This window comes from Pavona decussata, unplaced genomic scaffold (assembly GCF_977016875.1).
Source record: "Pavona decussata unplaced genomic scaffold, jaPavDecu1.1 SCAFFOLD_40, whole genome shotgun sequence".
Lineage (NCBI taxonomy): Eukaryota > Metazoa > Cnidaria > Anthozoa > Scleractinia > Agariciidae > Pavona > Pavona decussata.
In genome coordinates, this window is record NW_028145462.1 from 653764 (window position 1) to 667344 (window position 13581).

The 13581-nt window shown below is 37.8% G+C and overlaps 1 protein-coding gene and 1 long non-coding RNA gene across 2 annotated transcripts in view; both read left to right on the forward strand.

Annotated features, from left to right (window-relative positions):
- The first annotated feature begins 5488 nt into the window (after positions 1 to 5488).
- LOC146483053 (uncharacterized) overlaps positions 5489 to 13581 on the forward strand; it is a 258284-nt gene continuing 250191 nt past the window's right edge. The window contains exon 1 of the long non-coding RNA XR_014863966.1: positions 5489 to 5599. This is a non-coding gene — a long non-coding RNA (uncharacterized LOC146483053). The remainder of the gene's footprint in view (positions 5600 to 13581) is intronic.
- On the forward strand, positions 8175 to 11154 carry LOC146483054 (large ribosomal subunit protein mL43-like). The gene is made up of 3 exons (XM_085106176.1): positions 8175 to 8281; positions 8362 to 8468; positions 10904 to 11154. Exons 1-3 carry the CDS (start codon positions 8175 to 8177, stop codon positions 11152 to 11154), a joined length of 465 nt encoding a protein of 154 aa, XP_084962302.1.

Below are 13581 nucleotides of genomic sequence, written 5' to 3' on the forward strand. Positions count from 1 at the left end.
CACAGCTAAAGAGAAAGCCGAACAATGCTAACAGTTGTATTCTATGAGCTAACTAACAGAGCTTGTTGATTAGTGTTGTGGCGTTGCTAACTAGACAGGAAACATTTTCACATATTACCGCCTGCAAATTAGATTTCGAAACAAAGAAATAAGAGTTCATAGTTCAGTGCCTCAAAAAAGACTGAAAAGCGGGGTTTCTTTTACCTGTCGCAATGTCTAGAAATATTTATTTTTAACGAATCAAATGAGAAAGGAGGGATGTGTCAAGTGCGAAAACAATGACTGTCAAAGGGGTTATTTATTGCCGCTCCTACCCTTAAGCAGTGTCCATACCGTATCGCACTGCTAAAGCTTTTCTTTTGAATATGCTTACCGTTAACAAGTCATGCATGAAAGGTGTTAGCCATAAGTGATCGCGACTTGATATGATCGTTGAATTCAATCGTTTTTTACAACAGTTGTCACTCACATAACTGTAAGTGTTAACTGCAACGTTTCGACCGCTAAACTGCTGGTCTTCACTGATTAGGTGGTTGTGTCGACTGGTCGTCAGCATCAATATAGTAGTAACATCATATTTGACATCCTTGCTTTGGATGTTAGTGATTGGAGGATTTCGATTCTCGTTGTTCGGACTGCTACATTAAGCGTCGCGATCAAACATCAACAACTAGGTTAGCCTGAGTAAACAGACGTCGTTTCGCGGTGCCGCCACTGCGTTAACGTCTGTTTATTCAAACTACAGCCATGCGAAACAATCGTGAGACAAACGATCAATTTGAGCTATCATGCTTGTCATTTCGTAAGGGCGGTGGAGAAGAGCAAAGTATGCAGGCGTATTTAAGCAATTTTTCTGTAACTACCTTTCAAGAGTCCTGATCATAACAGCAACTCAGTCTAATGAGTGGAAATTCGCTTTCATTCATTTGACTTTTAAGATAGCTGTCCATAGCGTTATGTGGCACAGGGTACTATGCATCTCATTATCGTCAATATGTAATCAAAGATCCTTAAACCCAGACTCAACGACACCGTTTGTTATGAACGCATGCACCGTTAGGTCCTTAAATTAAACAGCACAGTTTCATAAAACGTTATGAAAAATGATTGTCATTATCTGTTTTATTAACAGTTTAAATACGAAACTGATCGCTTCTTAAAATTGGCCGCCACATAAAAAAAAAAAACCAAAACTGGCTGATACGAATTATATAACATGATGAATCTGTTTTCGTGCGAGATTTTTTCCAACTCGCGCGCCTGCTTCTCGCCGACTCCTGAGACAAAAGAAAAGTAAAACTCCTTGAAGCTAGCTGTCTTAGAAACCACCGTAGCCTTTTTATTTTCACCGCTAGTTCCGTTTCTAAAGCTTCTTTTTGTTTAATTAAAACTGAATAAAATAAAATGACGCCAAAGCGTTATCATAAATCCATTAGTGACCGACATTTTAAAGTCTCCTGACCCGTAACAAAGTATTGCATCCAACTAATGAATTGTCCTTGTTCTTCAACATGAGTGAAATTCATTTGACCGCTTATTATGTCTTTTGCATACCTTTGATCTGTTGGTAGCTCCTTTCATAAAGAACATGTACAGCTCTGTAACGTTTTGACGCATCTATAGGTTTGGTATAGCTCCAGATAAACTAATATTGTGCCACGCTCTTGGCCTACAATTAGAAAAATGTAAAGACAAAACAAGCAAAGCAGGCTGCTACAAAAACGCCAACATTTCTTAATTTAAATTTCGACATCCTATGGAGACTCAATGAATATCTTCTATTAATATGAAAGTTACCAGTCAATTTTAATTGCACGTATTTGTTCAACACCTTCCATGATTTCTGGGAAACATTCTTGGATTCTTTAACAAAACATTTGCCGCCGGCAAAAAGCAATAGTAGTCTGGGAAGGATGATTAAGGCCGGAATTTTGAGGGAGAGTCTCATTAAGATGCAATAGATTGTTAGTGCTTATCCGTTAATGGATTTACTCAATAAAGGTTTGAGAAAAATGAAATAAATCAAAAATCGACTGAATTTAAGTTCATTTCAGTCGCCAAAGTCGCCACACTCGCCAAAAACGCCAATGAAATGCCTGTGTTTTACCTAAGGGCTCGTGTGAGACACGCAACGAAGTTTACGTGAAGAACCCACGCGTGGATAACGCGAGATGTACTTCGCGTGTGCATTATTAGTCAGAGATCTATATATATACAACCTTTAAACTACTTGGAATGAAGCTAAAATAATATAATACTATAATATTTCTATAGCGCTTATACATCATTGTACTAAGCCTGAACAAAACAAATTTAATTATAATACTAATTTAGATTATTTTTAATTTACTGCTTGATTTTTAAGATAGTTAATAAAATGCTTTTGACAACCAATCTCATCATTGGACAATCATTTTTCTAGAAAATAAATCCATTAACGGATAAGCACTAACAATCTATTGCATCTTTACACAACCATTTCCATGAAGATAACATTCTTTAGTGAATAAGGACAAGCATAAGTGTCATCATAACATTCAACTATTTGAAAAGAAATTTAAAACTCGCTGTTTGAATTATCCTTAATTTTCTTGCCGCCATTTAGACACCGTTGTGGTAAATACGTTTACATAAAACGATACCACTGCCCACATTAAGCTGTCTTGATGGAACCAATATTCCCTTAAAAAGCAACAATTAAAGCAGGCATCAATCGTCCTGAGGTACAGGAACAGATGATTATTACAAACATATGAAGGCAAACTTAGTGCTTTAGAAGTGGAACTGAGAGTTACTTTCATTCATTGAAAATCTTCAATCAGTAATTTGATCATTTCTGTATCGCGCTAGTCAAAAGCAGTTATTTTTTAGGTCTCTCAAGAAATTTGCTTTGTTTATTAGCAAGCATTCAGTAGTCGCGTGTTTTAATTGTTATTTTTTTAAATTGATAATTTCTATCAACTTAATGTCTATTGTTTTTGATAAAAAGGTAGAGGTGTAAACTTGCATAAGCCACCTTATTTTCATGACAAGCGTAATACTACAACTTTCTTGTACAAGATCCGTTAATTGTAACGGTTAAAATATTATCCATTAAAATACAACATCTTGCTGGAATGTGTCCTAGCGTGGTACTCAGTTGATTAACAACACCTCTCTGTGAAGGACATCGCTTTCATTACGTCTTCTGTTCAGAAAATTCTCAAATGACACAGGCGTGGCCTCACACTGATCGCTTCCTCTTTTTCGCTGGAAAAGATACATCTGTACGCAATAAAAGATGGAATCGTCTTCCTTTAAAGGACAACATCCTTCTCGGTGGACTGAAAATCGCAGACAAATATTGATGAGAACGCACCAAAAATCACCGTTTAGATTAACCCGCAATCTGAAAGCGCTTTAATGTGGCCCAGTTCACACTTAAACGTTATCGCTTGTAAGTAAATTTTCAGCTTCCATCATCGCGTAGCGACGAAAACGGAAAGTCATCGTAAAGGCATATGTTTGAAAAAAAAAATAATAAAATAAGATAACGGTTTGCCAAGTGATTGTTTCTAGTGAAATGTTTTCGATCTCGACGGGCTTTTAATATATATTTTGTAGATGTGAATTTCAGCGTTTTTTTCAAAAGATCATCACTTGTTTCATGCAAGTTTGCCCACCATCAAATTTGAGTCAACGTACATGGGGCTCATTTCTGCGTTTCCTCAAGTTAAAAAATCTGGATCCACTCTCTTGTTGAGATTTATGATGGCTATATTTATAAACGGCAACCGTTAAAAAATAATACGAGCAGTACGAATTAACAACCACTTTGTAAAATCTGATCCCGCTAGGCCAGGTGAACATGAGTGGAAGAGAAAACCGGCCGGTTAAACCAGTATTCATATTTGCACCTGGGCCATACGAATGTACCGAAAAACTGTCATACCCAGTCTCCTCTCTTGTCAATTCGCAAATGTAGGCGGTCTGAGATCTGGGTACTACTTAGGTGTTGAGTAAACAGTGTAAACAATAATCAATGCTTGGAAAGTTTCTTTTATTTTCTTTGATTTATTTAAATGTTAATATATTCGTTATGTATGTCGAGAGACAAGGTGTACTGTTATAGACCCTTGTAGTTAAATATTAATTGTTTATTTTTAATCTTTGAATTAAACATATTTACAGTTCCTTGCATACGTTCGTTGTTTACATGTAATTATTTTCAGTATAAAGAGATGAAATTGTTTCCATATTTTTTCACTCCATATGAAAACAGTATATATTTTTTATTTTTAATCTTTGAATTGAACATTATTTAAAGTACCTTGCATAAGTTCGTATTTTACATGTAATTATCTTCAGCCAAGAGATGAAATTGTTTCCATATTTTTCACTCCATATGAAAACAGTTGTTTGTTTGTTTGTTTGAGGTCTAATAGCCTTAACTTTTTCCAAATCTCATGGTCATGACTAACATGGGGGAATGTGAACCAGTTTATGCTAACAAATGCCGTGTTACTTTGTTCTTTCTGACTGTCGAAGAGTTTTTGCAGCAAATAACGCACTTATTTTGGTGATAAAAACTTGAATTTGCCAGTATATCTGTTCGCTTTCCCCTTATAGAGGCTTTAAGAAAGCAGAAAGAAAAAATCGAAGAGCGTATTCGAAGAGATGAAGTTGTTTGTTGACGTAATTTTCACTCCATGGACACAAGCAGCCTCGACTTGATTCCGAGGCAGTTTTATGTTGGAGAGCTGAACAGAAGGTGATCACGAAATTCATCAGATCTCGGCAGTCTGTGTTTAGCCACTGATTGGCGCCGATGTTCGCAAAATGAACTTTATTCCTCAATCCTGCTGGCTTGGCTCTTTGTTCTATTCTAGTAGAGCAGAAATCGCAAACTTTTTCGTCTAGTTTAATTTTCGTGCGATTTGATCTTCAAACAAACTTTCTTCCACCTCGCCATACTAGACTGGCAAGCAGCGAGGGCTTTTGTCTTCTCTGCTCTTTACGATTGTTTTATTATTATTTGCGTATAGTCTCTGAATAAAGTGAAAATGTCTGTTTAGGCACGATTTTTACTCCTTGTCATCTAAACTGACGTATGATTTGTGTTGTTGATGTAACCTTGCATTTGTGGAGGCGTCTTGTCGGTTTTATGCTGGAAAAACTCTTGGTAAGCATCATTTACGCGTCACTCTCATTCTCTGTAAAAGTAAAGAGAAAAAAATGTAATATTACAAATAAATAAAGTACGTGACGCTCATTAACTGTTTCCCTCCGAATGCAAAGACAAGATTCAGAGTAACATAATTTTAATAACTTGGAAAAAAGGAACAAAACCTCAACATTCAAAGAAGTTCTCAGTAACTAGCTTAAATTTGAAAGGTCACACTTTAGGATTTTATCTTGATAAATAGAATAAAATAGACAATATTACAGCAAAGTACTGCTCAATAGCTTTCATTTGAATGGTCACACTTCAGGATTTCAACCGCAAATTCAAAAGTTAGAATCACCTTGTACAGCATAATAAATAGCACCACGGGAAAGTACTGCTCAGTAGCTTTCATTTGAATGGTCACACGTAAGGATTTCATCCACAGACTCAGACGTTAGAACCACCCTGTACAGAATAATTAGCAGCACCACAGGAAAGTACTGCTCAGCTGCTTTCATTTGAATGGTCACACGTTAGAATTTCAACCACGGACTCCATCCGGTTGGAACCACCTTGTACAGCATAATAAGCAAAATCACTAGAAAGTACTTCTCAGTAGCAGTTTTGTTTAAGTGAAGTTAGTAGTACTAGAGGGTCAAAATTGGCACAAGCAGACAGTTAGTATGCTTACCCTTTTGCAGAGGTTAAATGATCCAATCAGAATGCAAAGCAAATACATATAGCGCGGGCGGCACCAAGCGCGGGAAAACGCTTACGAACAAGTCACGAGTGATTTGGGGTTTGCTTCTCATTGGTTAAGAAAGTGGCGTGAGTTTGCTAACCAATCACAGAGTGCAGCAAACAGCAAAATGAACTAATCATACAGGTAGCAGGCACCAAGTAGCGCGGGCGGTACCAAGCGCGGGAAAACACGCATGAACAAGTCACGATTGGTTTTGATTTTGCTTCTCATTGGTTGAGAAAGTGGCGTGAGTTTTGCGAACCAATCATAGAGTGCAGTAAAGGAAAATCTTCATTATAGCGATAGTAATAAAGTGCCAACAATTAATAAACTCATATGCAGCAGATGTTACCCGAAAGTCACACTGTAGCTAAAGTTTCGGTATTCAATTAAATACAGTAGATGATAAACTACTTTGAGGCAAATGGGCTCTGTCCTTCCTCACCCAAAATGCTATCAGAAACCATGAAAGAGCCTGTTTACAGTTTAGGCTTGAGTTGTTCAACCCTCTCTTCAAAATTGCCATGTCCTCCCTGTATGTGCCGCTGAAATGCGCACAAAACAGCGATGAAGTGTTTTAAGATGGGTGTATCACAGGTAACAGCCTCGTCTTCAAAGCACTTGACGTACTCGTGCTAGCCTGCGTTGTTTTTGTTGTAATCCATGCAAGAAAGCTCAAACCTAATCTCGTCTTCCTTGAAACATTTGCGCACGGCTTCCCCAGCATACGGTTCGTAGCAGTCCTCCTCTATGAGTAGACAGTAGAATAGAACAGTAAACTATCGGTGCTAGTGCTAATTGAGTATTTTAGAGGGATGCCAATTCTTGATATCAGTCCAATACTAGAATGACTGCATCAGTTATGGCAAAGGCCAACCCGAGGTGAGCTTTTAATATGGCTAGCATTGCTTTCTAACATTGATACTTTAACAGATCAATACTGCCACTTTTTATCAGTTGATACAACAGTAATGGAATGAAACAAATGCCTTATCATTGGGCGAACAAGTTATGGTCGTTTTCTCGACATAATAGGTCACCCTGATAGCAAAAGTATAACCAGTTAAAGACACCCCTAAATCTAGCTTTAAGTGGTTGTAACTCAAGAACGAGCTCGGTGACTCTCATTATTATTATAAAACTGTGATCAGCATGTTAAGAACAACAATTTAAGGTGTTAGGAGCCTTGATTTTAATTAAGGGTTTACCGCTTTAGTTCTTTCTCGCTTCCTTAGTAAAATTAATAGCATATCCAGTTTTCCTCCATAGTTCAGGCTTTATCCTGTGACCAGCCCCCGAAATTTCTGGTATGCAACATCTTTGATATCTGGTACAGCGCAAACCTGAATTTAAACTGTGAACAGGCTCGTTAAACTGAAAGAGCCGTCCGAATCTTGGGGAGCGCCATGGGACATTTCATTTTACGGGCGTCATTTTAGCGATTGAACAAAATTCACCCACCGATATTCGTCAAGTTCTCTTTCTCCATTATTCCTATGAAAGAAAAAAAAATGGAGAAATGAGAAAAGTAAAAAACAGACATGTTTGATGGGGGCTCGAACCCATGACTGGATCTGATCCTAAAGGTAGTGGTTTGGGCGTGGTGTATGTCGTTGCATTGTTTCCTTGGACAAAGACCTCTACCGGGGATTAAAAATGCCAGGCCAGATGACGAAATGCTGTTGGGTGACACTCATTGCTATAGTATCGCATTCATCTGGTCAGGAAATATGAAATCTGCGTTGAAGATCGTCGACTGAGTTAATATCAGCTTTCATTCGGGAATTAAACCAAGAAAACCTACCGACTGTGTTACTAGCAAGCTGTAACTACCTTTGTACTAGGTAATGTGTAAATATAAATTAATTTTCCGCTAGATTCAGTGCTGTTTTTGCAATTATATTTGCAAGTTGCGGTAATATATTTTTTTGTCTCATCTGTGAATTTATATTTGCAGGGTTCTAAAACTTAAGGAAAATTTATTTTATTGTTTATATACATACGCAAGTCCCCCAAAGGACTAGCCTGCGTGGCAGGCGCTAGAAAGGGGAAGGGAGAGGGGAAAATTAGGCGCGAGGGGAAAATCGCGCCGCGCGTTTCTCGCGCGCACAATTTTCCCCTCGCGCCTAATTTTCCCCTCTCCCTTCCCCTTTCTAGCGCCTGCCACGCAACGGGCTGTGGCCACAAAACAAATTCTCTTGGGTTGCCTGTGTGTTGTCAACTCCAATCCTCTTACATGAGGAACATACTTCAAAAGAATCTGGGAACTAATTTCTAAATTTCAATATGGCGCAGGTTGGAATCCCTAACAGAGTATTCGGTCGATTTGTTCGTCCGTTACAGCGGCTAGTTTTTAATTACTGTAAACGCGGAGGAAGCAGCAGAGGAATAAGGTAATGCACTAACTGTTGAAAAGGCTTTTGTCTTTTCGTGAACCTCTTTTGACTGGCATCGCCTCGTGTGTTTCTCTCAGGGAATACATTGACAAGGAGATCGTGGAATTTGCAAAGAACGATCCTGAAGTTACAGTTTACGTCAGAGAACGAAATGGGAAACATCCCAGGATCGTTGCAAATTTTCGTAAGTTGTTTTCGTAAGTTAATTAAGCGTAATGGATGTCCAATTAAATAAATTGTCTTCAAGTGGTTTTAAAAATGACCCCTTGCAATTGATTGTGCTTTTTCCTGCATAAATAAAAAAATGACTGTTTAATGCGCCGATCAACTCGAAACTTCAACATCCCCCCTCCGGGCAAACCCCGGGTATTTGAACTTTTGAAGATTGGATCGTTCAAATTCCCGCCCCTCGGGCCAAAATGGTGGTCAAATGCCCTACCTTATCGTCGGATTTGTCTGTCAAATGCCCCTCCTAAAGAACAATCGTTGTCGGCTCCTGTCATGAGTTACTACAAAAACCACAACTTGAACATTGAAACTAATGATTGGAAGTTGAATTTATTAAGTCGGACAATGTCAATCAGCAAGTGTAAGCTGTTCTATTGAACTCCGAAACACGGCAAAGGTTGTTTAACGAGAAATACATAATAACATATTTAAAATGAGTTAGCCGGCTACGTAGACTGTTCGAGTGGCAGGGTATTCTGCAGTTTAAGCCAAAGCGGCGGTTTTTCATTCGACAATGTTTTTTTTTTTTCTTTAACTGTTCACTGCTGTTTTATGGCTATTCTAAAAATCTCTGCAGACACAAATGCGGGAGAAAGGCGTAGCTTGACTCACTGCATAAGAAACTACATCGTTTAAAGAACTAGAAATACATATTAATTAGTTAGCCGGCTACGTAGAATGTTGTTCGAGTGGCAGGATATTCTGCAATTTAAGCCAAAGCGGTTTTTCATTCGACAGCGTTTATTTCTTTCACTATTCACTGCGGGGCAAAGCCACAGCTTGACTCATTGTATAAAAAATCTACATCGTTTTTATATAATCTAAAAAAATAATTAATATTTAAGCACTCTCACTTTTGAAGACCTTTTTTTTGTAAGCTTTTTTTGTAATGCTGTATCTCTAAACTCCTCCATCTCGTCCAAACACGTGTTTGTAGCTGTTAGCGACTTCGGGGCCCCCCAAAAAAGCGATTTGAAACCTGACACTTCCGGCTCAATTTTCCCCACCCCACCCAGGCAAGGTCAAATTCCCCACCCCTGGGAAGGCCTTACCCGTCAAATTCCCCACTCCTGGGCACAGAAAATAGTCAAATGCCCGGGGTTTGCGGGGGGGGGGGGGGGGGGGTGGGGGGATGTTGAAGTTTCGATTTGATCGGCGCATAATGTCAATGTATTTAGTGCAGAGCACTAATTGGGGATACTTTCCAGATCAAATTGGTATTTTGTAATGTTGGTTTTTTGAGGAGAGGGGAAAACCATAGTACCCGGAGAAAAACCTCTCTGAGCACAGATGAGAACGAATAACAAACTCAACCCAGATATAATGCCGAGTACGGGAATCGAACCCGGGCTACATTGGTGGGAGGCGAGTGCTCTCACCACGGCGCCATTCCCCCCCTCCCCCCTTCCGTGGGTAGTACAGATGTCTCACCCTTTTGGTCTGTTGAGTACACTTGATTGTAAAAACGTTGGCACTTAAAAGGTATAAACCGTGAAGGATAAGACCCAACAGCTTTCTGACCTATCAGCTTATTTATCTTCATGTTGTTAAAAAATAAAAGTATATGCAGTTTTTAGGGCTTAAAATTCACATATTGCTCACAGACAAAGAAAAAGACAAAATATGCACATGCCAATAAATTATCCTATTATTTTACCAGGTTACATTGTTTACAAAATATAAATATTGAAAGTTTGCACAGGAAAACTTTTTTCAACTGAGTGTATACACAACAAAAATGCATATGAAATCAAGTGTGGCTGTGTATTGTACTTATCTTAGTCATGCTGATCAATTGGTGTTGAATAAAGACCATTAAGGCTGGTTGAGACTGCTTGACTTTGCCATACCAAGAGGTGAAGATGATGGAAGTGAAATACTTAAAATTATACATAAATTTGAACTGGGGATGAAAGAATGCTGCTTAAAGGGGAAGTATTATGCAAATTTGCGGTCATTTCAAAACCCAAAAATGTTTGTCTGTCAGCAGAAACAAAGAAATAATTGTCAGTGTTGTTGTAAATAATTTTTATCACCCCAGTGCAATAAAAATGTCGATTAGTGCCTCTGGCCAGAGACAGAGTAGGTTGGTATGGATTGAAACTTGAAAAATGTTAGCCTAATTTTTTTCAAGTTCTTGTATTTTTTGTTTCCAAAATGTGCTAGAACAGATAACAAGTTGTTCCTTTCAAGAATTGAGTTGATTTTTTTTCCGTTTGTCATTCTAGAATTATTTGGCAGCTGATTGAAGGTCTTAACTCATCATTTTTAACAAAAGATATCAAAAACGCCATGATACTTCCCCTTTAAGATGCAGACATTACTGCAATGGCTTGCAGTTCAGGTGTATCGCTTCCAAATTTTTCGTATTTATTTACTCTTGTGTTTTAGTGAATGGCAACAGTAAAATAGTGGAAGTGAAGAACAAAACTCCAGAGGAGATCGAAGAGTGGGTTGAAAGACTTAGGCATGAATCAGGAGTAAAAGTACAAAGGATAAGACAATTTTGGCACACAGAGAATCCTTCCATACAAGGAACATGGACACCATTCCTAAACAAGCCGCCATCACTGAGACGGTCAACTGTCAATTTTGATCTACGGCGCAAAGACAATCAAACAGTTGAATCTGTGTGGATGTAGCCAACATTGCAGACATTGGCGAGAAATTACCAAGTTTGGTCTTGTTCAACAAGGTGATTGTGGCACCTTTTTGCCTCCCCCACCCAAAACTCTTTTCCACGTATTACCTTGTAAAAAGCTAATGTTTTGAGAGGGTTGTTCAAGTTGGGAAAGATGTCGGCAGCAAAAACTGTAAAGTGGGCAGCTTATGCAGTCAAATGGGCCATTTGCGAGTTGCTAAGGACAAAACTTTTCATATAAAAATTAGTTTTGTTTGCATGTGAATGTAAAATAATTTCTAATTAAAGCAATGTATGATTAGCGTCACTTTCTTCATGAAGTTCAAAGCAACTCAACAATGTCCTACCAGTATTTGTATAAAGCTGTAGCTTTAAAGAAACCACAGTGTCAACATGCATTTGGTGAATTTGTTGAGTCATGAAGAGTCTTTATGTAGTGATCATTTTCTTTATTCTCCTGAACTGTATGCTTGATTAAGTAGATATTGTGGTGAGAAATAAGGTGCTGATCATTATTAAGATGTTTAGAAAGGTTTTAACACCCCTGGCAGACTAATTCCTCTAAAGATGTCCCTGCAAGGGCAAGTAATTCATGGTACTTAAGGTACCATATAGTCACCCACATAACCCTAACCCTCCATATAGTCACCCTCACCTTACCATGAATTACATGCCTCTGCAAGGAAATGAAATCCCTCTGGCTTTTAAAGGGTGGGGGGGGAGGGTGAATTTGCTTGAACATCTGAATAAAATGTAAAATATAAGAAACAATTGAATTTTTTTTTGTTATTTCTTTTGGCATATTGTGGTCCGTCGGTGATTGCGTGAACCTAAGTGTATATGACAAAAAAAAATTATTTGTTTCATCAAATCTTCATGTTGTTCTCATAAGAAAGTAGAAAAATAGAGTCCTTATCAATTTTTCTTCCCCCTGCTTTTGAGGCATATAAAAACATCAAATTTCTTTTCCGGTTGGGTACAATACAGCGCAAGATGGGAGACTGGGGATAATAGGGCTGTGATGTCAATACAGGAACACTTAGTATGTCGCGTAATCAAACGACGAAAACAGACACACAGTGTTGATTAGTCTCTGTTTATCGTCTGTGTTTTACCGTTTGAATACATGACATACTTAACTTTAAAAAAACTTGAAACCTTTTTTTGGTAAATAATAACTGAAATAATTTACTCAGACTTGCAAATAACTTATAAGCTTTGTGCTCTAAAAGTGAAAACCTTATCTTAAAGGGGAAGTATCATGAAAATTTGATGTTATTTCAAAACCCAAAAATGTTTGTCTGACAACAGAAACAAACAATAATTGTCAAGTTTTGTCACAAAATTATCACCCCAAAGTGATACTGACTGTAGATTAGTGCCCCTGGCCAGAGACAGAGTAGGCCTGTATGAGTTGAAACTTGAAAAATGTTGGGCTAATGTTTTTCAAGTTATCATATTTTTGTTTCCAAAATGCGCTAGAACAGAGGACGAGTTGTTCCTGTCGTCGTTCCAGAATTATTTTGTAGCAAAGTGAAGGTCTTAATTCAACATTTTTAGCAAAAGAGGTAAAAAAAAAACCCATGATACTTCCCTTTTAAAGGATCTTCTAATTTTCTATGTTTAATGATGGTGCCTACAATTAACGGAGTATTTTCGCATACTTTGTTACTATGGGGGAAAAGCTTATCTTAGTATGGGCTATGGAATCCAGAAAGATAATAATTTGGGGTAGTGGGGTATTTTTTTGTGAGATAATTAAGGCAATACAGTGGCATCACATCTGTTTCACTTTATGGCTTCTCAATGAAGAAAAAAAAACTGCGGGTGCCTTTAACCTTGCTTCACCCATGTGGTTCTAACTATACAGTCTGTGCATGAAATGTTGATGTGTGATAGTTCAGATGTTATTGAACGCAAGTGTAGCCGCTGGGATGAGACTGTTTCAGAAATCATTTACACTGTATTTCGGTAAAGACGGCGAGGAATCTTTTACACCCTACTACACAGCAGGTTGTCAGAGGGGCAGTCTATGAAGTCGACAGTAAAGAAAATATTTCAATCTTGAGAATAAAACTTGAAATTATTTATGTGAAAATCAAACCAGGAAAATAAAATGGGAATTTTTATGCCAAATAACTTCCCCTGTAATACTTCAAAACAAATATACCAGTAAACCTTTATTGTAACAACGAAAACTGTACAATTTACAAACTTGTATGAGTTGTTAAATTACACGATATAACCACGGTAGGTTTGCCAGAACTTCAATGTTTATGTCAACTCAAACAACCACTACAGTTTTTCTAAACTCTCTTTAGTGACTTAAGGCCAATATCAGTGTTCATTAGTATACACAGTGATTACACAAGATTATAAAGCAATAAATACACTTCAATAAAAGTTAATATTTCTGACCAGTGGTTTA